This window comes from Talpa europaea (genome assembly GCF_964194135.1).
Source record: "Talpa europaea genome assembly, chromosome: 6".
In the NCBI taxonomy this organism is placed as follows: domain Eukaryota; kingdom Metazoa; phylum Chordata; class Mammalia; order Eulipotyphla; family Talpidae; genus Talpa; species Talpa europaea.
This window is the reverse complement of record NC_140072.1, coordinates 71,699,645-71,724,085: the sequence shown is the minus strand read 5'-3', so window position 1 is coordinate 71,724,085 and position 24,441 is coordinate 71,699,645. Positions and strand designations below refer to the sequence as shown.

Genomic DNA, 24,441 nt, shown 5'->3' with positions numbered 1-24,441 from the left:
AACTGGAAGGCTTACCTGAAATGCTATGAGATAGCATAATGCAGCCAGCTCTGAGAGAGCTCGCCATTGGACATCACTATGCTGACCCATCTTCAAAAGCAGAGAACCGGCATGCATGTAGAAATGTCCCTTTATTTCTAAGAAAGTAGCTGAGAGTTCATCATTTCCACCCACACAAGATTTCACAGACTGAAGAGCACTATCAAAACTGTAGTAAAATATTAGATATTAAACCTAATGTATTGCAAATAATGATGGTTTCATTATTTTATTTAAAATAAAACTAATAAGGGAGTCTAAGTTCAGGCTTCATCTTCTACTAAATCCCTATTCAATATTTTATAAATTGTAAATCATTTAATGATTATTTTTATCCCACATACTGTCTATACTTCAAAACTTAAACTCTAGAATGGTATCTTTTCCTGAACAGCTATTTCCAGATGTATATCAAACAGGACTACTGATTATGGAGAATGTTTCATAACAGATCAAGAAAAAACTGGGAGTCTACTTTCCAGTTTCTTCTTGATCATATGGTTTCATTATTTAATTCAAAGTTGAAATTTTCAAATTAGACATGTCATTTTCAAATTATAATTAAATAACTTATACAATACTATTATCAATACTGTAATCCCTATTCTTACAATATCAATTATAAAGCTAAATATATTTTATTTTTCATTATTCACTATATACTAAATAGTTATTTTAAATCTTAATCATTCTCAGAACCTTAATTTTATAAGACAAACAAAATTACTTAATAGAAATTTGCATGAAGTCTAGTCAGGGGGAATCCATGAAGCTCCAATTATTTTTATACTATTGCTAAGAAATTATTTGTCTCATTCACCCTTATTTTATTTTATAAACTGAAAATTTTTTAGTAGATAAGCCATGCAAAAGAAAATTTCCTAAATATTTTCTAAAATCATATAAAAGTTCAAACTAGTTTTTCACACACTACTCTTACTAAAAATCATCTTAGGGAACTAACTACTTCTTTTCAAAAAATACCAATCTCCTTACACCTCAGTGAAAACTTTTTTCCATGTTAGATGGGGGAAAAGGAATTACTTTCAAATAAATGGAGAGTCTAAACAACAGTGTGGATGGCAAACTTTTAATGTAAAGGGCCACATTTTATTTGATTGTGCAAGAATACAATCTGTCACAATTGCTCAGCTACACCACTATAGTGTATCTATATCAGCCATAGACAATAGGCATCACTATGTTCCAAAAAGACTTTATTGACAAAATCAGGTAGTAAAATTCTTATATGGTCTACAACCCCTGTTCTAAGCTATTCTTATACAAATCCAAGTGATGTTTTGGTCAAAAGAATTTGTTTTAATTAAGTAGAGATACTGAGTTTCAGTATCAAAATTTGGGAAAACAGAAAAAATATCAAACATTATATTTTAGTGAACCTTTTTGTAAGTTAAAGGAATATTTTCTGAAAAACAATTATTGCTAAGTATTTATACTACAACATCTGACATGTTTATTTTCTGATGTTCACTGAAGATTGTATCATTTACATAATTACAAAATATGGAACAGAACATTCATTTTCTTTTTTTTTTTTAAGATTTAGTTATTTTATACAAGAACTGGGGAACAGGCCAGAGTGACGGGATGGTGAGAGGATTCACCAGAGACAGAGTGGGGAGCAGAACAGGCAGACGGACCAAAAGCACTGCTGAGGGGAGGGAGCAGCGGGCGAGACAGGAGAGGTCTGCCCTGCCATGCGGTTATCTCCCTGGCAGGCCGGGAATAGAACCTGCGCTGCAGAGGCGGCAAACAGCTTCACAGCGCTGCACACAACCCACTCCCCCACCGGGTAGGTCCCTAGAACATTCATTTTCATGCTTGATTCTTCAAGCATGCCAAAAGCACTATAAGGATAATTTAAGCAGGCATAAACTATAACAGTTCTCTAAAAATCAAGGACATACAAAACCAACTATAATGCCCACAAAAGATTCCTTCCACATACTTTCTTCTATTAACTATAACTTCTATAAACATCATCCTATATGCACCTCCCTGGTGGCACAAGGGGTTAAGACGCAGCCTATGAAGCTATCTGCAGCCACTGAAGCACGAGTTCCATCCTCAGCCAGGGAGCTACCCATATGGCATAGCAGACCTTTTATGACTTGCCCGCTGCTCCCCTCAGCAGTGTATTTCAGTCAGACCTCTTGTTCTGTTCCCCACTCTGCCTGTGGTGAATACTCTCATGCCCCCACACCTCTGGCCTGAACCCCGGTTCTTGTATGCATAAATAAATCAATCTTTAAAAAAAAATCCTGTAATACAGAAATGCAGTAGACTCAAAGCTTAAAGGACTGAATTACTAGAAAAAATTAGTGATTCATACTAAAGTACACTCCTTAAGTTAACATACCTTTCCAATAATTCTCTACTTTCTTGCACATCTCTACTTGAGAGTGTAAGACGCATAAGGTTAGCATAGGCCAAAAGTAAGTCTTTATTGGTTGCTTGCCAGTTACTTTTATCAGACTCCACACACTGTAATGATTCCAAATATTCCTGTTTTGTAGAGAAAAATTAAAAAACTTCACAAAGTGTTACAAAATTTATCATTTTATAACTACAAATTCCTTTACCTACTCCTGTATTTGTAAAATTACAGTGATTTTTATGAGTCTATAAAAACACCAAAAATACAAATTTGTCATATTTATCCGTCCACTCTACGTAAGTTGAAATCATTCTGGTAAAAATTTCATTTCATAACTGCTGCAATGAATGAAAGAAATTTGTCTTGGAGTACACTGTTTTTAAATGTGTTGTAATTGTCTATATACAGAATTGTAGAGACCCAACAGTTTGGTGTTTTTGGACCTACCTTAAGAGTCTGCACAACACATGAATTCCATTCCAAACTTGAACGCAATGTTATGTTTCTCTCTGCCTCATGGCAGTGGGCCACAGCATCCTTCAATCTTTTATTTGAGCGATACAGCTCTAAGAGTCGGATGTTCACATGGACATCATCAGGTCTTGTATAAAGTTCTGACTGGATCAGGTCAAAAAGTTTATTCCATCCATCTTCACCTTTACAATCTAAAAGCTGTTCCTATTTAAAAAAAAATCATTACTTTAGAGAAACACCTATGCAATTTTAAATATATAATACCCAGTTTCTCTAGCTAGTAAATTACCACCTTCTGAAAGATGCTTCAAGCCCAGAAGCTACACCTCAAAATATTTACTTGGCAACATCTGAGATTATGTAGTGGCAGTGGTTGCCCATCCTCAGCAACTGCCAGAGTTACTGTCCCACATTCCTGTACACCCAAGTCACCAGCAAAAGCCTAGGCATCCCCAAATCAATCCTAATATTAGCATCCTTATTGTAAACTCCAGATTTCCCAAAACCTGACTCCATACCTTACCACCTCCACTCCCACTTTTTAGTTCTACTGTTCCACTATATTTTCAGTTTCATCTCTTCACGTCAAGTGAATGGGTTAACACTTCGAGATAGTACCCATCACTTTTCTGCCAGGGCACCTTTTTCTCTGCTAGCCTACATCAAATAGAGGAAGTAGGATTTGTGAGCTACTCACCCCCAAAGTCATTTCCAAATCCTGTCTCCCCAGTTACATATCCAGATAATTCTGTTTCCTAAAAATAAAGCTATGTACTCACTCTACCCATGCCTCACGAGCAACTGGAATAGAACATTCTTCCTTCATATTTAAGAATTGTCATTGGTATTAACAACTGGAAGTTGTAGAAATAAAGGGTTTTCTTTTTTAAATATTCCCTGTAAATTAGTCATAATGTGATATGGTTTCCATGGTTATGTGATTTTTTTTCTTCCCTTTTTTTTGTTGGTGTTGACTTGCAATACTTATACAGCATCTTATTCATTCACATGTCAAACAGTATGCCCACATACTGTCTAATTTTATAAATTCTTTTTTTCCAGCAAATATTTAGTTGATTGACAATGCCTTTTTCATGACATAATGAAGTATTTACTTGAAAAAAACACAACTGAAAGATGTAAGATAGAGAGTAGACTGGCTACTCAGCTCTTTATTTTTTTTTTTTAATAAATCTTTTTTTTCCATGTATTTATTTATTTATTTGTTTGTTTGTTTATACAAGCACTGGGTACAGTCAGAAGCGCGGGAGGGTGAGAGGATTCACCAGAGCCAGAGCGGGGAGCAGAGCAGGCAGAAGGACCGAAGGACACTGCTGAGGGGAGCAGCGGGCGGCAGGAGAGGTCTGCGCGCCATGTGGGACCCTCCTCCGGTGGCCGGGGAGCAGCCGGGGATCGAACCGGCGCCGCAGAGGCCATGGGGAGCTTCGCAACCCAGCGCTCAACCGCCGCGCCACCGGGGAGGCCCTACTCAGCTCTTTAATTACTTCATCTTCACTGGCACTGTTCTGCACTCCAATCTCAACCTCTAGGTGTCTTCAAGATCTGTATTTCGGTCATACCACTCAGAACACCATGCCTTTCATTCTTCCAATTCAATGGGGGCTCATATAACCTCAATGACATATATATTTGCCTGTAACATGTAAAATGTACTCTTCAATACAGTATCATCACATTTCAACTTCACATAAAATATTTTCCTTCTGTGAAGCTAAAATGTCATACCCATACTATCTATAAGTATTGCTTGCAGATTTCCTCAATTAAGTTCCTCCACCTTCCCTTAAAACCCTACCATCTGCTTGCTCTATACCTAAATATTAACAGTTGAACAACCAAGGGAAGAACATTTGGAAATGGGAAATGACAGCCAGACTAACTGATTCACTTTCATAATCTCAAATCTCAAAAAGTGATGATGTCTGGAACAAAACCTATTTTTACCTCTAATAGACTTAATTCACCATTTCCTGAAACTGTCACTTCATATTCCTCTTTCCTCAAATTTCCCACTTTCCTTCAACTTTCACTTCTGACAACAAAACAGAAGCCTACATACATAAATCCCGCTTTACCATACCTACTTAAACTCATCTCCCTGCTCACCACACCTAGCAAAGACCAAGCTCTGCATTAGTGCTCTATTATTTCATTGTCCTCTCTCCTTTACCAATCTTCCTGAATCATTTGCATAACTTATACCTGACCTTTCGATAACTGGTGGGGGTGGGGAAGGTGGACCCATTAGGCTACAACTGTATGTTTAAAAATAAGTAAGGGGCCTCCCTGGTGGCATAAGGGTTAAGTCTCAGCACTATCACACACTATCACCACTGTCAACATTGCAGCCTGAGTTCTATCCCCCACTAGGAAGCTAACCCACATATCGCACAGCAGATCCATCCTATCTCGACTGCTGCTCCCCCTAGCAGTGTATTTCAGTAAATCGCCTATGTATTTCAGTAAATCCTCACTGTCCCCACTCTGTCTCCAGTGAAGCCTCTCTCTCCCTGCACCTCTGGCCTATACCCCAGTTCTTCTACCCAAAAATAAATAATCTTGAATAAATAAAAAAAAATTTTAAACAAAAATAAATAAGTAAAAGATCAGCACCATCACGGATGCTTTACAAAAGTTCAATTCTCATACTCGAGGGAAAAAAGACCTCTAACCATTATTTTCATTCATTTTTAAAAAATGTCAAAAACTATCTTATACCTTAAATTTTAAGGGAAATCAAATTACTTTGCAAAACAGTTACAAGTCTCATAAGTGTCAATTCCAAATAATGGCATATATAAGAAAGATCTAGTTTTAAATCAGTTTTCAAAGAAATCTTAAGGCATATCTCTAATTCTTGTTACAAGAAAAATAATCTTCTAATCAACACACATGTTCTTTTTTTTTTTAAGATTTATTTATTTATGCATACAAGACCTGGGGTTCAGACCAGAGGTGTGGGGGTGAGAGGATTCACCACAGACAGAGTAGGGAACAGAACAGGCAGACTGACTGAAATACACTGCTGAGGGGAGCAGCGGGCGAGTCAGGAGAGGTCTGCTGCGCCATGTGGGTTTCTCCCTGGCTGGGGCTCGAACTCATGCTGCAGTGGCTGCGGACAGCTTCATAGGTTGCGTCTTAACCCCTTGTGCCACCAGGGAGGCCCATCAACACACATTTTCTTAATGACACTATCACCAAATGGGTTGGATTTTCATGGCCAACAGGGAATTTAAGGCATAACACAAAAATAATAAGGTAAATCTCTACATTTATTTTTTTAATTTTTTAATAAATTGTTTTATTTTATATAATTCTTACATCATTTTTCATTTTCACATAATGTATACATTTTCATTTTGGTTATATTCCCCATACAATTCCCACCCCCCTTATTCTGACCCTAATCCCTCTTCTACCTCCCCTCCCCCCACTGTAATGTGTCTCTGGTCTATAGTTGCTTGTTGACTTTGATTTTTATTTTATTGCAATTAGTCTTTTTCCTGGTCCCTTATTTAGGTTTTCTAAATTCCTGCTATTAGTGAGACCATCCGGTATTTTTCTTTTGCTTTCTGGCTTATTTCGCTGAGCATGATCCCTTCCAGCTCCATCCATGTTGCTGCAAATTGCATGAGTTTATCTTTTTTGAATGCTGAGTAATATTCCATTGTGAATATATACCACATCTTCCTGATCAATCTATACATTTAGACGTAATATTTTAGATTAATATTAAAAGTCCAACTGCTTATCACAGGAAGAAAAGAACTTCATGATACTATATATTAGAAGGTTTTAAAATGCGTATTAGATTTTAAAATCTATAAAAGTTAGTTCATAAAAGATTTATAATGACCAGAAACTGGAAACAACCAAAATGTTCCTAAAGTTAAACTGTGGAATACACGCATACCATGAAACACAGCAATATAAGGAACAAACTACTGATGGACACTAACTTACATGGATCGCAAGAATACTATGTTGAATGGGGAAAAAAAAACCTAGGAAGGTAACATGATTCCATTTATATAACATTTAAAAATTACAAAATATGGAGACTAGATTAGTAGTTGTAAAAGGTTACGAATGGTGGAGAAAAGTCAACTAACAAGCTCTTAAGTGATGAGTAGGTGGTGGGTGCGACTATAAAAGGAGTAGAAAGAGGGAGATATTTGTGGTGATGGTATAGTTCTATATCTTGTCTGTGGTCACCCCAAATCTAAACATGGAAAGCCAGGTAAAGCATACACAAGATATCTCTATACAATCTTGGTAGCTCTCTGTGAAAAATGTATAATTATTTTTTTTAAAAAAAGTTCTTAAAAATTATCAGAAAAAAGTATAATAAGGATGGGATGACTACTAAAAGCAATATACACTAAAAATTCTACATACCTAGAACATCTGAAAAAACTTTCTCCGTAAGAATGACTAAGTAAATATATTTTACTCCATCAAGAATAACAATCAGAATTGGTTATTTCATAAGCAACTGCTTATTTTTAGGCGTTATCTATAACATATTGGAGAAATTTTGCTCAAAAACCTCACTATCCCATAACAAAATCCTTTCTACTTTTTTTCCAGAAGTAATTGTTAAAATACTTATACTAACCCTAAACTGTCATCCTATATACAACTCTCACCCAATGAAAAAAAAAATTATATCAGACTCAATTTAAACTTCACACCAGCAACTAGCTACAAAACTAAAATCTCTAAATACTAATCATTCCATAAAAGTAAATGTTACTAATTATACCCTAATAAGACACCATATGCTAAGAAAGGTTTTGAAAAAGATTTTTCTTGCCATTTTTATAGATATAATTAACATACAACATGCATTATATTGAAGAGTAATGATTTGCTGTGTATATATTATGAATGCTTACCACAATAATTTAATTAACATTCATTACCTCACACAGTTACAAATTTTTCTTGTGATGAGAATTTTTAATATCTGTCTTAGCAATTTTCAAATATACAATACAGTTAGACAGTCACCACACTTTAATTACACCTCCATAACTTATTTACAATTTAAAGTCTGTGCCTTTGGTCCACCTTTACCCATTTCCCCTGACTAATGAAAAATCATTTAAAGCTCTCAAGTGTAGGAAATGGTCGTGTTCATAAGTTTTCCCCAAGATCTTTTATGATGTTTGATTTTACCTTTAATTTATAAATTGCAGGACTTCCTGGGAAAAGTTTAGCTGCTCTTTCAACCCAGTATTTTGCTCTTCCATCAGTAACATCATTTTTACAAAGCAGTTCTGCAATCTTCAACACAAGATCTTTTTGCGTTGGGTTTAATTCCACTGACCGCTGAATCAGACAAGAAATAATTAGTAAGATTCCTAAAGGACATACAATCGTATGTACAAGTTATAAATTCATCACTTCCCCCACTAAAAGCCCTATTCCTAAAGGACAGCATGTGATTTTAAGGTTGTTAAGATTAAAGTGAACCAAGATTTTTTTGAAGATGAAATAAAAATTATGCTTTTATTAAGTAAATGTACACACGAACAATATTTCTGACCACATTAAGATTTGAAGGTGTTAACCTTCTTTTACAAGTGCTAACCTCTTAATGATAAATTATGTAGTATACTTTGGGCCAAATAATTTACAATGTTTCAAGCTATATTGCTCAACAGTGTAATGACACCAATGCTTGTTTCCATGACATACACAAGATACATCTTTAATTATTTATTATATATTGTTCTAGGCATTATGTGTGTGACCATGTGAAAGCTGTATTTTGATCTTACACAGTTTACCTTGTAGCATTCAACAGCTTTGTCTATGTTTTCCTCTACTTCATAAAGAAGACCAAGAAATCTGTGAGCTTTGGGATCTCTTTCTTGCACATTAATATATGTAGATATATACCTGTTCAAAAATAACAATGCAAAAATAATCTTTAAATTATCACGTTTAGAATTGTATTTAAATACTAACTATATAGTACATCATAAGGGAAGCAACACCTAAACTTATTATTATTCTAATTACTGATTACTAACTACTTACTACTTAAATGAGAGTATACGGCTAACTCAAAATATTCACAGAACAAAATGTATAACACTTAAACACAAACCACAAAGTTGACATACTCATTTTACCATTAAATGTTTTATTGACCAAACATTTTTCCAGCTACACACATTAAAAAATCAACAAATAATTTGCTTTTTCTTCCTGATTACATTTTGGTAAGGCAATTGACCAGCTCTGCATGGAAAGTGATTACAGTAGATATTTTTTAGTTATCATAATGCAAAATTATGGTAAAATTATACTAAAGAGCAGCGATTTACCAAATATCAACTAATAGGATGTATTTATCTTTTAAACAAGAAAATAATATCTAATGCTAATGCATGTGCTAAAACACAACAAAAGGAAAATTACTAAATACCCTACCAAATGTAGGTAATTTCCATTTCTTAAATCCAATAACAATGAAAAACAAGTTATCGTCAAGGCTCAATGACTGTTACCTTACGGGATGTTACACCAAAGAGCAAAATTGGAGCAAAGTATTTTATTAAATAAGTGTTTTATTAAATAACTGCCCCAAAATGCTACTATTCAATAAAGGTGCTATCATTTTCTTTATCACCACTGCCATCTTCCCATCAAAGTCTGTCTACCCACCAACCTCTAATTTCCTGTTTTAACCAATCTAAACCAGGAAATTAAGCCCTATGGATTTTACAAAATCTCAAAGGGACTCCTACTGAGTCAAATTTTTACACAAGCTATTCTGCCCAGGACTCCTGCCCAGAGTTTAATTTTGTATTCACTGATCCTCTCCAGCTCAATAAAGTACCAGATATTTAACCAGGAAGAAATTAAGATGTAAGTATGGTTCACTTTAATTCTAACCCAGAACAATCTTTTAGAAATGCATTTTAAGCCAAACAACTTCTTTCCCTAGGTACAAACAAGCAGCAGATATGCAGAAATACTCATTATATGCTCAATCTCAATGGAATTTAGGCTTGTCTTAATATCAGTCTAAGAAAAGAATGCCTAAATCCCAGGACATAACTAAGAATACAATATTTTTATCCCTTTCAAAGAACATGAGTTAAAGTCATTGATTTCAGAAAACTAATATTTATAGCTTGGTACTTACTTTTTAGCAAGATCGTATTCTTTAGCTTCATAGTATAGTTTTGCAAAATAAAATCCCTTCATTGACTTCTAAAAAAAAATTGAGAATTCTTTCACTTTTCATATTTTGAAAATTCTTTTTGCACCTTTCATATAAGGACTAAATATGTGTCCTAACATGATACATTAATATATCTGATTTCTGTCCACTTCAAAGGTAGGGGGGAAATGCCTATAGCAATGTATTTATGGTCTAAAAGTCATGATTCCATATCTTATAATTCCCAGCATAAAACAAAAAATTTAACAACAGCCAAGACAAGAGCACATCAGAAGTTAATTTACATAAGCAAGAAAACTTAGGAACCATGTGGTGCCACTTTTTCTACAGATAGGCAAATAGAGGGATATCAGAAACCTCTCTTCTACTAAGTATAAGTCTATAGCAAATACTTCAAACCCACTACAGCATGGAGATTCCCTGGCCCAAGTACTGTTCTCCCTACATATCAGTATTTGCACTCAATGCATTTTATAAGAGCAGAAATAAAAATTGAATTTTTTTAAAAAAATTAATTTATTTTTATACAAGAGCTGAGGTACAGGCCAGAGATGTGGGAGGGTGAAAGGATTCACCAGAGACAGACCAGGGAGCAGAACAGGCAAACAGATAACTGAAATACACTGCTGAGGGGAGCAGCGGGAGCGACAAAAGAGGTCTGCCACGCCATGTGGGAATCTCCCTGGCCGGCCGAGAATCAAACCCACGCTGCAGAGGCTGCAGACAGTCTCACAGCGCTGCCCTCAACCCGCTGTGCCACCAGGGAGGCCCAAAAATTGAATTCTTTCTGTAAAAACCAAGTCCACATCCTGATTCTGTTATTTCCCTAAACTCCGAAGTCCAGAATGCTAGGGTACACATGAACATGTGAAAAGAAACAGTCATCAAACATCTTATTTTTAAAAACCATGTAAGAATACAGAAAAAGTCAATATAGTAAGTGAAAAATACAGTATAAAAAGGAGTATGTTTTTATTTATTTTATTCCTAAAAAAAACGCAGATTTTGGATTTGTTCATCAGATACTGAGGAATCAGTAGTAATCGAAAAAATCTGTCTTCATGAAGCCTACATTTCATGAAAGGTGGCAAGCAAATAGCTATCTAGATGAGAGTAGGACAGAGTGCTTTTTACAGTATCTCATCAGTTACTACAGCACATTATATTTTAACCAAGCTGAACTCAGTATTTATCTCACAAATCACAAGTATCCTAACATTGTGGCTGTTTAGTTGGCAGTGTTTCTTCTTAGTTGGTAATCACAGTGGGTACAATACCATTCATGGATTCTATAAGAGACGGGATTGTCAGGAAAAGGTCTCATTAAGTAGGTATTGATCAGAAACCTAAATAAAGTGAAGAAGTGGTTTTCTCGGGCAGACTAGACAACAGGTGGATCACAACAATTTAACTAATCCTCATTGTTTACTATTTAGTGCCTTTTCCTTCTTATGAAATCTACAGAAAATATTCTTAAATTGCATGATGTGTGTGTGTGTACAGGCTTGGGGGCATACAATTTCAGCTTTGCAAGATGAAAAAATGCTGGAGACCTGCTGCATTACAATTTGAACACATTTAACATTAATGAATTGTACACTTAAAGACAGTTACAGTAAATTTTATATGTTTTGTACGGGGGGGGGGGGGGGATGCAAACAAAAAAAACAACCCCAAAAAAAGAGAATCAGAAACAAATTATAGCAGTCTCTATAACCAAAAAACTAACAGGAAGAGAACAGAATATTTAAATCAACAGCACCTTCTTACATGGTTCTGAGTATGGAATAAGTTAAATTATTTAAACAGTCAAATCATAATTTAGCTTCTTTTAGAACAACTTTGAAAACTACTATGGGTAGCCAATTAACGTCCAGTACATAATAAGGAGCTTAAAAGTAGCAACTACATCCCAACAATTAAAAAGATGAACTAAAAAAAAAAAAAATCAACTATTCATATATCATAAGAGAAGTTAGGGTATTAACTGCCCCCCAAACTGGAGAGACAGCAACTATATAGAATCAAACCTTAGTATAGAAAACCCTCCCTGAGAACCAGTGCCAGGACAGGAAAACCTAAACTGTAACTGACAAATTGCCAGATGTGAACAAATCTGAGATATAAAAACTCTACCACATTACTAAAGTCATTTTTTCAGCAATTCCTTTTATCCAGTAGTATGTCACGTCCAGTTACTAAGAAAAAAAATGATTAAAACCAGTTTGAAGAGATAGAACAAGCATCAGAACCAGACTGAGATGTGGAAAGTGTGTAGCAATTATCCGACTAGCATTAAAATTACTATGTAGGGTCTCCCTGGTGGCTCAGCGGTTGAGAGCTGGGTTGCGAAGCTGCCCACAGCCTCTGCAGCACCAGTTCAATCCCGACCCCCCGGGGAGGGTCCCACATGGCGCACAGACCTCTCCTGCCGCCCGCTGCTCCCCTCAGCAGTGTACTTCGAGCAGTGTACTTCGGTCCTTCTGCCTGCTCTGTTCCCTGCTCTGGCTCTGGAGAATTCTCTCACCCTCCCATGCTTCTGACTGTACCCAGTGCTTGTATAAATAAAATCTTTGAAAAAAAATTACTATGTAATTAATATTTTAAGGACTTTAATGGATAAAGTAAAACATAAATAATGTAACAGAGACGATTCTAACAGAAAGAAATGCTTAAGATCAAAAACAGTAATAGAAATGAATACCTTTGATAGGTATGACCGGATGCAGTTGAGGAGGAAATTGCTAAACTTGAGACGATAGAAATCTACAAAACTGATAAGCAAAATGAAAAAAAGACAACAAAAAACAAGAGTATCCAAAAACTATGGAACAACTACAAAAAGACTAACATCCATATAATGAAACCACAACAAGAACAGGAGAAATATCTGAAACAGTAATTACTTAGAATTTTCCCCAAACTAATGTCATCCATAAAATCACAGATCCAGGAAGCTCAGAGAACACTGAGAAATATATATGCACCCCCCCCAAAAAAAAAAAATACAGGCATATTATCATCAAAATATTGAATACAAAGAAACAAAAATTCCTGACAGAAGTTAGAGGAAAATATCTCACCTATATAAGAGCAAAGATTACATGCAACTTTTCAAAAACTATGCAACTATGCAAGTGGAGTAAAACAGTGTTGAAAGAAAATGATCAAACTAGAATTCTGTATACTGCCATATTATCCTTTTTAAGTAATAAGACTTCCTCAGAACACAAAATTGAGGAAATTTGTTACCAACAGACCTATCTTCTTTCCTTCCTTTCCCCTTCTTTCCATTCACTCAGCTAGCAGCTAAGAAACACGTGCATAAAAACACATGCAAAGAATAAAGGTAAAAAGAAAAACTAATTTTTCATATTCTTAATTGACCTAAGAGATGAGTTCATTCAAAATAGTACTTACATATATTCAATTATGTATCTCATACATAAAACCTGTGTGCACAGGGCCTCCCTGGAGGCACAGGGGTTAAAGTCTCAGGGCCATCAAGCTATCACCAGCCATGGCATGAGTTCAAATCCCACTGCGGAGCTAACCCACATGGCAAAGCAGACCTCTCCTTTCTCGCCTGCTGCTCCCCTTAGCAGTATATTTCAGCAGATCCACCTATTCTGCTCCCCACTCTGTCTCTGGTGAATCCTCCCCACTCCTCACACACACACACGCCCCTGCACCTCTGGACTACACCCCAGTTCTTGTATGCTTAAATAAAAAACAAAGCATCTGTGTGTGCATACATATATATATATATATATATATATATATATATGCCTAAGTAAAATGAATGATGTAATGATATAAAATGAGAAAGATTAGAATTTTTTCACAACAAGATATTCATATTACCCAGGAAGAAGTGTAGTAGTATTTGAAAGTGTACTTGAACTCATTGTAAATGTATATTTCAAATTCTTGGGCAAACCAATAAAGAAGCTAAAAAATGTAACTGATATGTTAAGAAAGAGAAAATAGAATATAAAATGCTCAATTAAAACTACGAAAGGTAGAAAAAGTGGAAAACGAAAACAAAGACAAGGATAACAACTAGAAAACAGTAACAAATATGGTAAATATTAACTACCTGAATATCAGTGGTGTAAATATACCAATTAAAAAAACAGACCTTGTGTAGGACTCAACAATATGTTTTTATAAATAATCTAAGTTAAATGTGAAAACACATTCAGATTAAAAGGAAATGGTTGGCTTTTTACCCTGGCAGAGTCTGGAGAATACATGCAGAAATGGCATCTCAAAAGGGGAAGAAAAAGAACAGATTATCAGCACTGGCCTTTAGATGGCTGCCACATCTTTGATTCTTCCAATGGCACTTTTGCCCATGTCACTGATTTTCCTGGCAAGAAAACAATCTACCATGTAACTGCTGGGATGAAGGTAAAGGCTGAATAAAATGAATCCTCTCCATATGTTGTCACATTGGTTACTCAGGATGTGACCTCGAGTTGCAAGGAACTGGGCATCACTGCCCTCCACATCAAACTCCGGGCCACAGAAAATAATCAAGTCTCCTAGACCAAAAACCTTTGCCCACTCAGGAATGACAATAGGGTAAATTGAGAATGTCACTCCACCCCAGCCAATAGCACTTGCAGGAAGGGGTTTGTTGAGGTTGCTGTCTGTGAACAGGACTCCTCAAGTTATTTTCCGTTAAAATAAACTGCCCTCATATAAGTAAAAATAAATGAATAAAAAAGTAACATCAATCTATAGAAAGCAAGAGTAACATTATTAACTTCAGACAGTAAAGACTTCTGAGTAAAGAAAATTATCAGGGATAAAACATTACATAATGACAAGAGAACACATTAGTCCTTAGTGTGTATGCACATAGATAACAGAGGCAAAAAACTCATCAAATGGCAAAGAAAAACACATGGATCCACAATTTCCAATATCCTTCTATCAAAAACAAACTTATCCAGTAGGCTGAAAGTCATTAAGGAAATAGCTGAACTAAACAATATCATCACTCAACCTGATACACCTGACATCTATATACTACTTCATTCAACAACACCAGAATACATGGTCTTCTCAAACTCATGTGAGACATTCACCAAGATAGACACAGACCATGAAAGACATCTAAACAAATTTTAAAATAGACCTCACAAAACATATGCTCTTAAGCCACAAGGAAATTAAAATAGAAGTCAGCCACAGTGAGAGTCGGATAATACTAGAAAATTAAAAGCAAACTACTAAATAATACATGGCTCAAAGAAGGTAAAGAGAAATCTTTAAATACTTTAAACAGAAATTTTAAACTTATCAAAATCTGTGGGATGAGCAAAAGCAAACTTTAGCCATAAAGTTATAGCAATGAATGCACACATTAGAAAAGACCTAAAATGAATTATCTTAGTTTCTACCTTGGGAAGCCATAAAAAGAGCAAATTAAATCCAAATTAGCAGAGAAAATAAAAATTTGAAAAAAGACACTAAGTAATTCTTTTGAAAAAAGAGACTAAGTAATTCTTTGAAAAGATCAATAGTAGTAACTTAAGAAAAAAGGAGAAATGAATTCCTAGCATCAGGAATAGAAAGGGATTCACTATAAACCCAACAGTTACAGATAACACAAATAAATGAACATATAGGTTTGATGACCTATATGAAACAAGTCAATGCCTTAAAAGACACAATCTACCAAAATTCACACTCGAAGAAATAGCCAATACTCATACCCCTGCATCTACTAAAGAAACTGAATTAGTAATTGAAAACCTTCCAAAATAGAAAGCACCAGGCCTCGATGGGTTCACTGGTGAATTCTACCAAACACTTAAAAATTTATACTAGTATCTCTAGAATATTGCAGAGTATAAAAACAAAGGGAATATCTTATCCATTATATGAGGCCACCATTACCCTAATGCCAACACCGAAGACATTACAAAACAAGGAATTTATAGACCAAAATTGCTCACAGACACAGATGCAATAATCCTCAACAAAAATAGTATCAAATTGAATCCAACAATAAAAAGAATTCTATACCAAATGGGTTTTAAATCAGATAGTTCAGGATTCAAAAAATTAATACAACCTGTCACATTAACAAGCTTAAAAAAAACCCATATAATCATATCAATACAGGTAGAAACATTTGACAGAATTTATTTTCTAGGAAACAGAAACTTCAACTTCATAAAAAAAAATTACAAAACGCAGGTATAAGCTGCAGGCCAGTCACCCCCAGCCCAAACTCCAACCAATGTCAGGGGAAAAGGGTCATGATCCAAAATAACCAGAGAAGCTGAGAAAATTGTTTATTGGCAGTCTGAACCTTGAAACAACAGGTGATAGTTTATGAGAACATTTTTAGAAATGGGGTACACTTAAAGATTGCATGTGATGAGAAACCCCCAAACAAAACGTTCCAGGGGCTTTGGTTTTGTGACATTCTTGTGAAAAGGTTTCTGTAAATAAATGTGTGCTGGACCACACAAGGTTGATGGGCATGTAGTGGAATCAGAACTCTTTTTACAAAGAATTCTGTAAAGTATGGTGCCAATGTAATAGTAAAGAAAATTTATGTTAGTGGTATTAAAGATACAGAAGAATTTGAAACTACTTTGAAAAGTATGACAAGATTGAAACCATAGAAATTACAGAAGACAAAAGAGCAGAAGAAAGAATTTGCTTTTGTAACTTTGATTATCATGACACAGTTGATAAAATTGTTGTTCAGAAATACCACACTATTAATGGGCACAATTATGAAATGAAAAGGCCCTTTGAAATATTCAATTTTAGTATCACACTTTATTTTTTTATTTTTTTTAAGAAGTGGGGTACAGGCCAGAGTCACAGAGGGTGAGAAGATTCACCAGAGAGAGTGGGGAGAAGAACAGGCAGATGTACCGAAATATGCTGCTGAGGGGAGCAGTGGGCGAAACAGGAGAGGTCCTGGCCAGCCAGGGATCGAACTTGTAGCACAAAGGCCACGGACAGCTTCACAGCGCTGCACTCAACCCCCTACGCCACCAGGGAGGCCCCAGTGAAAAGGCCCTTTCTAAACAAGAAATGCAGTCTGCTGAAATACAAAGTCAGAGAGGGGGACTCTTACCAATTTATGAGTTATAGAGGAAACTTGAAAGGTACTGGAGATAATTTTGGCAATGATGAAAAGCTTTGCTGGAAGAGGAGGCTTTGATTTGGAAACAACCCAAATGCCCAAAAATAGATGACTGGATCAAGAAGATGTGGTCCATATATACCATGGAATATTACTCAGCATTCAAAAAAGATAAACACATGCAATTTGCAGCAACATGGATGGCGCTGGAAGGGATCATGCTCAGCGAAATAAGCCAAAAAGAAAAAGAAAAATACCGGATGGTCTCACTCATAGCAGGAATCTAGAAAACTTAAATAAGGAACCAGGAAAATGAATAACTATAAGAAAGTGAAAATCAAAATCAACAAAAAACTATGAACCAGAGACACTTTTAGGGGGGCGGGGGTGGGAGGGGAGGGATTGGGGTCAGAATGGGGGGGCTGCAATTGTATGGGGAATATAACAATAAAATTTATTATTAAAAAAAAAAAAAAGAGGAGGCTTTGAGGCTGGAGGTGGTAGGAACAATAGTAGTTATGGAAGAGGTGTTTGTTGAGATAATGAATTTAGAGGTGATGCTGTCAACTATGGTGGTAGTCCTGGTCATAGTAGGTATAACCAAGTATGGTAGTTTTTTCCTATGATCCTTGATCACAGCATCAAAGAAAGACATGGTAGTGGTGGACCAGAATATGAAAACCAAGGTGGCAGATTAAGTAGCAGTGGTGAAAGATATGATGGTTACAATGGAGGAGGAAATTTTGGTGATGGTGGTAACTATGATGACTCTGAATATGATAGTGAATAGATGCTGCTAACTCTGATGATTTCTGAAATTACAGTGGACAACAACAATCAAATTATGGACCCGTGAAGAGGGGGCAGGTTTGACAGAAGAAATTCGGGCAGTTCCTATAGTGGTGGTTATGGATCTGGTGGTAGAAGTGGTGGTTTTGGCAGCAGGAAAGAACTAAGAACATTTGAAATAAACATACCATTTACATTAGCACCAAAAAGTTATAAATCTGCATGTAGAGCTGTATGATGAAAACTATAAAATCCTGAGAAACAAGGAAATACATAAATGGAGAGATGTTACAAGTCCCTATATAAGAAGATTCAATAGAGGCAAGCTATTAGTTATGCCCAACATCATCTATAGATTTGATCCCAATCAATATCCCAACAAGCTATTCTGGGGATATCAACAAAGTGATTCTAAACTTTATGTTGAGAGACAAACACCCAGAATAACCAATACAACAGTGAAGGAGAATAAAATTGGAGGACTGACACTATCTAATTACTATAAAGCTACAAATCAGGACAAAATTGTATTAGCAAAAATATCAATGTAAAATAAAATAAAGAACCCAGAAACAGACACATAATAGAATCAATAGGTCTTCTGACAAAGAAGCAAAAGCAATGTAATGACGAAAAGGAAGCCTTTCAACAAATTGTTGACACAACTGAACATCCACATGCTACAAAAATGAATCTAGACACACTTCACAAAAACCTAATTCAAAAGAGGAACTGGGCCTCCCTGGTGGCCTAATGGTTAAGTCTTAGCACTATCACCACTACAGCCTGAGTTTGATCCCCTGTCAGGGAGCCAACCCACCTTTGTATGGCACAGCAGACCTCCCCTGTCTTGCCCACTGCTCCCTTAGCAGTGCATTTCAGTAAATCCACCTGTTCTGCTCTGGTGAATCCCCTCACCCCCCTGCACCTCTGGCCTACACCCCAGTCCATCTATGCAAAAAAAAAAATTTAAAAAAAAAAAAAAAAAGCAAACCCCTAACTCAAAACAGACTACAGACAAAATGCAAAATATTGTCCTAGAAGACAACACAGGAGAAAATCTAGATAATCTTGAATGTGGTAATGACTTTATAGATACAACACCAAAAGCACAATCCATGAGAGAATAAGCTAAAAATCATTAAATTTCAACTTTTCTATTCTGCAAAAGACAGAAAAAGGACTGTCATCCAAACAGGCAAGTAACTCTTTAAAAAATCCACAAGAAAACCAACAGCTAAAAAAAGAAAACGAGTAAAAGATCTTAACAGACACATCACCAAGCAAGATATAGACAGCAAACAAGCATATAAAAAGATCCTCCACATCAATTTGTTCAATTGATAATTAAAACAAGATACCACTGCACACCTTTTAGAATGGCCAGACTCCAACGCTTACAAAGTGAGGAAGATGTGGTGCTACATACATCTTATCCATTGCTGGTGGAAATGTAAAATGGGGCACCTACTTTGGAACAGTTTGGCAAACTTTTCACTTCCTGCAAAACTAAACATAGACTTCCCAAATCCAAATCCCACATTACTTGATATTCACAGAGAAGCTAAAAACATATTTCCATGCAAAACGCACACAAATATTTATAGGCAAAATTGCAATGGGTAAACCATAGTACATATTCCAAACAGAATATTCAGTCCTAAAAAGAAATGCATTATCCATCAAACCATAAGGAGAACTGAAAATGACTGAGATGCACATCACTAAATGAAAGAAGTCAATCTGAAAAGACCAATCAGATAGAAATCTAGGAAAATTAAATATAAGTCATCTGAAAAAAAGAAAAAGCAACTGAGATTTGCCAACAAGGACTAAAGCAAGTGTAGCCAGCACACAAATGGCAAAACAAGAGAGATAAACTAATGAAAGACTGGTAAGATATGTGTCTATGGACCCATCACTGCAGCCTAGAAAACAGACATCCAGAAAGCAGTCAGTTCACTAACCGCCAGTGTCTGCCAAACTGAGAGCAAGTAAATACTAATCTCTCCTCTTCACAGCAGCTGTCTTTGCCCCACAACCATTTCCCTTCCAGGCTGTCCAAAGTTCCCTACTTTGTCATTTAATTTAGGCCTAAATTTACAGACAATTCATACTCACTTGCTAGTCAATAGTCCACTGAAATCCCCAGGTTCTAAAATCAATATTTCTCGATTTGGCAAAAAAAAATAAATAAAATAAAATACTCTTCAATATAAACAAAGATCCCATTAAATTCTGCCTTCACAACTCTAATGGAAAAGTTAACTTGCCTAGACCAGTGAATCTTTATCTTTTGGGAACCGTCCCAGCTAAGAATCTCAAGAGTTCTCAACTTGCTTTATAAAAATAAAAGTATCAATTTCAGGGCTACAAAAACCCTTATAAACTCTGCCACATTTGTATTAATTACTATGCCAGAAGTTTGAAGTTAACAATGTGTATACAGGTAACTCTTCCTCATCTCTGGTGAATAGGCTGTAACCAACTCCATCATTTGAGAAAGGAACTAAATTAGACCACTACCAAACTCCTGCTGAACCACCAAGTTGGCCGAGAACAAGGAGGTTATTTATAACCTCCTGGTCTCAATATCCACAGGGTTGTTGGGAATACAAAATATAAGATATGCCTATTACGTGGAAAAGATACGACTATGTTAGTCTTATAATCATCCTCCTCCCTGCATTTTCTATATTTAATTTCCTCAGGCCTGTATTCTCACAGGTCCTACTCCAGAACAAATCACGAGTGACTTGTCCTTTTAACATCATCATTTATTTAGTGTTTACTATGTGTACAATACTGCACTAAATTTTAGTATCGATCATCATATATAATCTTATAAACACTGTAACTCCGTCTTGATGGACTGACTTGCCTCACACAACACTGATGATAAGCGGCAGAGCTGTGCATCACTCCCAAGCAAGCTGACTAAAAATCCTGTGCACACCCACCACCTTTGATTTTGATAGTTTTGCTCACCTTCCAGATCCAATCACTAAAACTCTGACGAATGCAATATCTAGCACATCACTTATCTAAAAGGAGCGTGTTGTTAAAAAGGTTAAAATTAGCCACAACGCCCAATAAGAAATTTAAGAATTTCTAAGATTCCAGATTTGTTTGTTTTAAGTAAATAAGATAAGTTTCCAAGGAGTGCCCGGAGCAGGGAATAAAGTGAGAAGCAGAACCCTCACGATCGCAGTTAAAGAAGCTTCAAAACTCGGGGTCTTCCAGCGTCACCCGCGCTGTCAGGCAAGTGCAAACGTGAAGACTGCCCCAGCTCCGACCCGCGCGAAGCCCACGGTGGCCACCGGTCTCGGCGGCGAGAGCCCACCGCGGAGCTGCGTCAGTCCCCTCGGGCTCCACCACCCTCCCGGGCTGGCGGCGCCGCTTCCGCCACCGCGGTTAACTGTCCGGGAGAATGGAGCGATCCCGCCGGAAATGGCAGGCGCCCAAGCCCGGGAGAGGAGGTGGCGCGGCCCAGGAGCCCCGGGGACCGGACGGGGCCGAGGGGGAGGACTCCGGGGACAGGGCCCGGAGAAAGAGGAAGCGAAAGCCCAACGGCCCCAGTTAGCCAGCCGGCCGCCCCCCCGCCCAGGTCCTCCCGGCCCCCGCCCCTCCGGCTCCGGCGCGCCACGCCGCCCCCGAACCGCGAGCTGGCCCGCCTCGACCCGACGCGCCAGCAGCGGCGGCCGCCGGGAGCCATGACGCCCGCGCCGCGCGGGGCCGCGAGGCCGCCGCCGGGCCAGTAACAAAAACCCCGCGCCTCCGGGACCAGCTTACCTCGCGAGGGGACGGGGCGGAGCCCTGCACCGAGGCGATGTAACGCTCCACATCGGCCTTGCTGCGCCTCATCGCGCCGCGGACTCGTCTCCAGGCCGCGGTAGGCGCCGCCGAGGCCCCAGAGAAGCCGTCTCCCGGAGCGAAGCGCCTGAAAGCCCGTGACGCAGCGCCGTCGCCGGCAAAGGAACGGCCCGCCCGCGTGCGTGCTACGTCAGCACTCTGCGCCACGCCGCGCCTTTGGCGCTCCCGCCTCGCACACGCAGGCGGCCCCGCCTCAGGCTCCGTGGTCCGGGGTGTGCCTGCTGCTTGTTGGCTGCCTCGGGTGGGCCGTGGGAGAGAAACGCTCAGCGCCCGCGGGGACCGAGGAGTAGTGACCGCGTGGACGGGATGTCGCCCCTGAGCGCTTCTGTGAAGTGTGGTTCTTCTGTCCTTAGTTGTAATCACGCCATGCTGTGGAGGTCAAACTCGTAAATTGGCCATCGCGTAAATTGGAACCACTGTCGGGGAGGCCAGTGATTAAATATATTATGTCCGACGCGTGTGACTAAGAAGCGCACACGCTGAAACTCCTGCCTTAAAAAAAAAAAAAAAGGTAAAATTGAAAGTGCGTAGTTACAAGGTCACAAATACTATTTTTAGACGATTATAATCACATAGACATTTATATGACTAGCCCGCCAGGTTATGTGTATTTCAATAGTAGAACAGGATATAACAAACTGTTAACAGTAAACATGTCAAGCTGTTGAGTCATCCGAATTTTCCAAATCTTCAAAAATATTCCCCTTGGGAATTAGAATTTTTAAAAATTAGTTTAAAACGGAACTTTCTCAAATGTTTTCAGTGGTGAAGGCATTTTTAGGTTTAAAACAATCGTATACGTGTACGATAGTTTCTTATGTAGAAAAACAAATTAAATATCTTGACATTTTTAACAGGGAAATTTAAATGTGATTATGGATATTTTTATCCTTTTTAATTTTTCCATATTTTCCATATTTTCTACAGCATGCCTTTTTTTTTTTTTTAAAGATTTATTTATTTATACAAGCACTGGGTACAGTCAGAAGCGCAAGAGGGTGAGAGAATTCACCAGAGCCAGAGCGGGGAGCAGAGCAGGCAGAAGGAGCGAAGTACACTGCTGAGGGGAGCAGCGGGCGGCAGGAGAGGTCTGCGCGCCATGTGGGACCCTCGCTCGTTGGCTGGGGATCGAACCGGCGCTGCAGAGGCCGCGGGCAGCCTCGCAACCCAGCGCAAGACCGCTGCGCCACCGGGGAGGCCCTACAGCATGCCTTTTTAACCAAGGAACAACAGCATTTTGTTTTGTTTCAATCATATTGGAGATACATAAGATGATGATTGTGAAGTTACTACTGTGACTGACATACATTAACGAATAATGTGTAAATAATATATTTCTGGATGTGTAGCGACAGCAAGGCATAGAGCAGGTTTTCTATGATGGGGCAGATGAGTAAAGGAGAGTCCTGGAGCCCTCAGTGGCTTTTTTAGGTTTTCAGTTGAGCTTTTTACATCATTTGTAGTGCAGCAACCAGGTACACGCCAGGCAGGGGAAAGGGGGACAGGAGACTGGGAGGCCTCCCAGCCCCCCAGGAATCTTCACTCTTTCTGGGCTACCTGGCGTTGCCGGTGGTCTCTCTGCTACCTCTGCTACCTTGTGCTGCTGCTGCTTCTGCTTCGACCACTGCTGGCACCCCTGTGATGCCGCCCTTATATACCCAGTCTCTAAGCCCAGGTGCACCCACTTACGCATGCCCACGCCCTACTCCAGAGTCGGCCATCAGGCACATATGTAAGCCTGCAGGCGTGGATCTTAGACTCTAATGGTGGGAGGGCCGAAAATCCTGACAATTTCCAGTTAACTTACAGGGTGTAAGATCATATTTTAGGTAGTTGTTTTATTTCATGAGGTGCCACTTAGTAGGTAGTGCATTGTTAGGTAGATTAAATAGTAACACCAATATTGGTGGTGTACTTGGAAATCATAACTCACAGGTGATAGCTGAAGGCGTGAGTATGCCTTGAAAATAGTTGTTTCAGGTCCTTTTATTAGCACTTCATATATAGTAATCATTTAATTCTACAATTTTGCAAAGGTGCCATTATTTGTTACCTCAGTTTTACTCAGATAAAGAAACCAAGGGAGTGGGCAATTGTAATGGCAGCAAGTACAGGGCAAGTTCCCTATCAATTGGGGCAGACGGGTAAAGGAGAGTCCTGGAGCCCTCAGTGGCTTTTTCAGGCCACTAATGACTTCTACACCAATTGTTGTAGAGCAAAGCCCACAGGGTAGCAAGGCAGGGAGGCCAGGGAGCCAGGAGGTTGGAAGTCCTCCCAACCTTCTAGCCCCTGGCAAATCTTTACTCTTTCTTTGGGCTGTCTCTGGCATTATCTCGTGGTCTCTTCTCTGGTAGTCACTCGTACTCTCATAGCAGTTCTCCACCACTGTTCCTGTGTGACACTACTCTTATAGCCTCAGTCTTCAGGCTCAGGCATGACCAGTTATGTGTGCCCACACCATACTCCAGGTGTCCACCATCAGGCATGTGTGCCCCAGGTTCATGGTCCCAAGTCCCTTCTGCATTC

General features: G+C 38.2%; 1 protein-coding gene across 9 annotated transcripts in view; it reads right to left on the bottom strand.

Moving 5' to 3' along the window:
* LOC311172126 (E3 SUMO-protein ligase RanBP2) overlaps positions 1-22,096 on the bottom strand; it is a gene marked incomplete at its 3' end in the record, with an annotated part of 72,068 nt that extends 49,972 nt beyond the window's left edge. For 7 of the 9 annotated variants that reach the window (XM_084235287.1, XM_084235288.1, XM_084235290.1 and 4 more), the window contains exons 1-7: positions 21,835-22,029; positions 10,095-10,162; positions 8,728-8,839; positions 8,114-8,266; positions 2,885-3,115; positions 2,420-2,565; positions 16-208 (exon numbers count right to left, since the gene is read on the bottom strand). In XM_084235287.1, the coding sequence (XP_084091413.1) occupies positions 16-208; positions 2,420-2,565; positions 2,885-3,115; positions 8,114-8,266; positions 8,728-8,839; positions 10,095-10,162; positions 21,835-21,906 (975 nt within the window). In that variant the 5' untranslated portion in view covers positions 21,907-22,029. Of the gene's footprint in view, positions 1-15; positions 209-2,419; positions 2,566-2,884; positions 3,116-8,113; positions 8,267-8,727; positions 8,840-10,094; positions 10,163-21,834 lie in introns of all 9 variants that reach the window. The other 2 variants (XM_084235295.1, XM_084235289.1) reach the window with 2 other exon arrangements.
* Between the last annotated feature and the right edge of the window lie 2,345 nt (positions 22,097-24,441).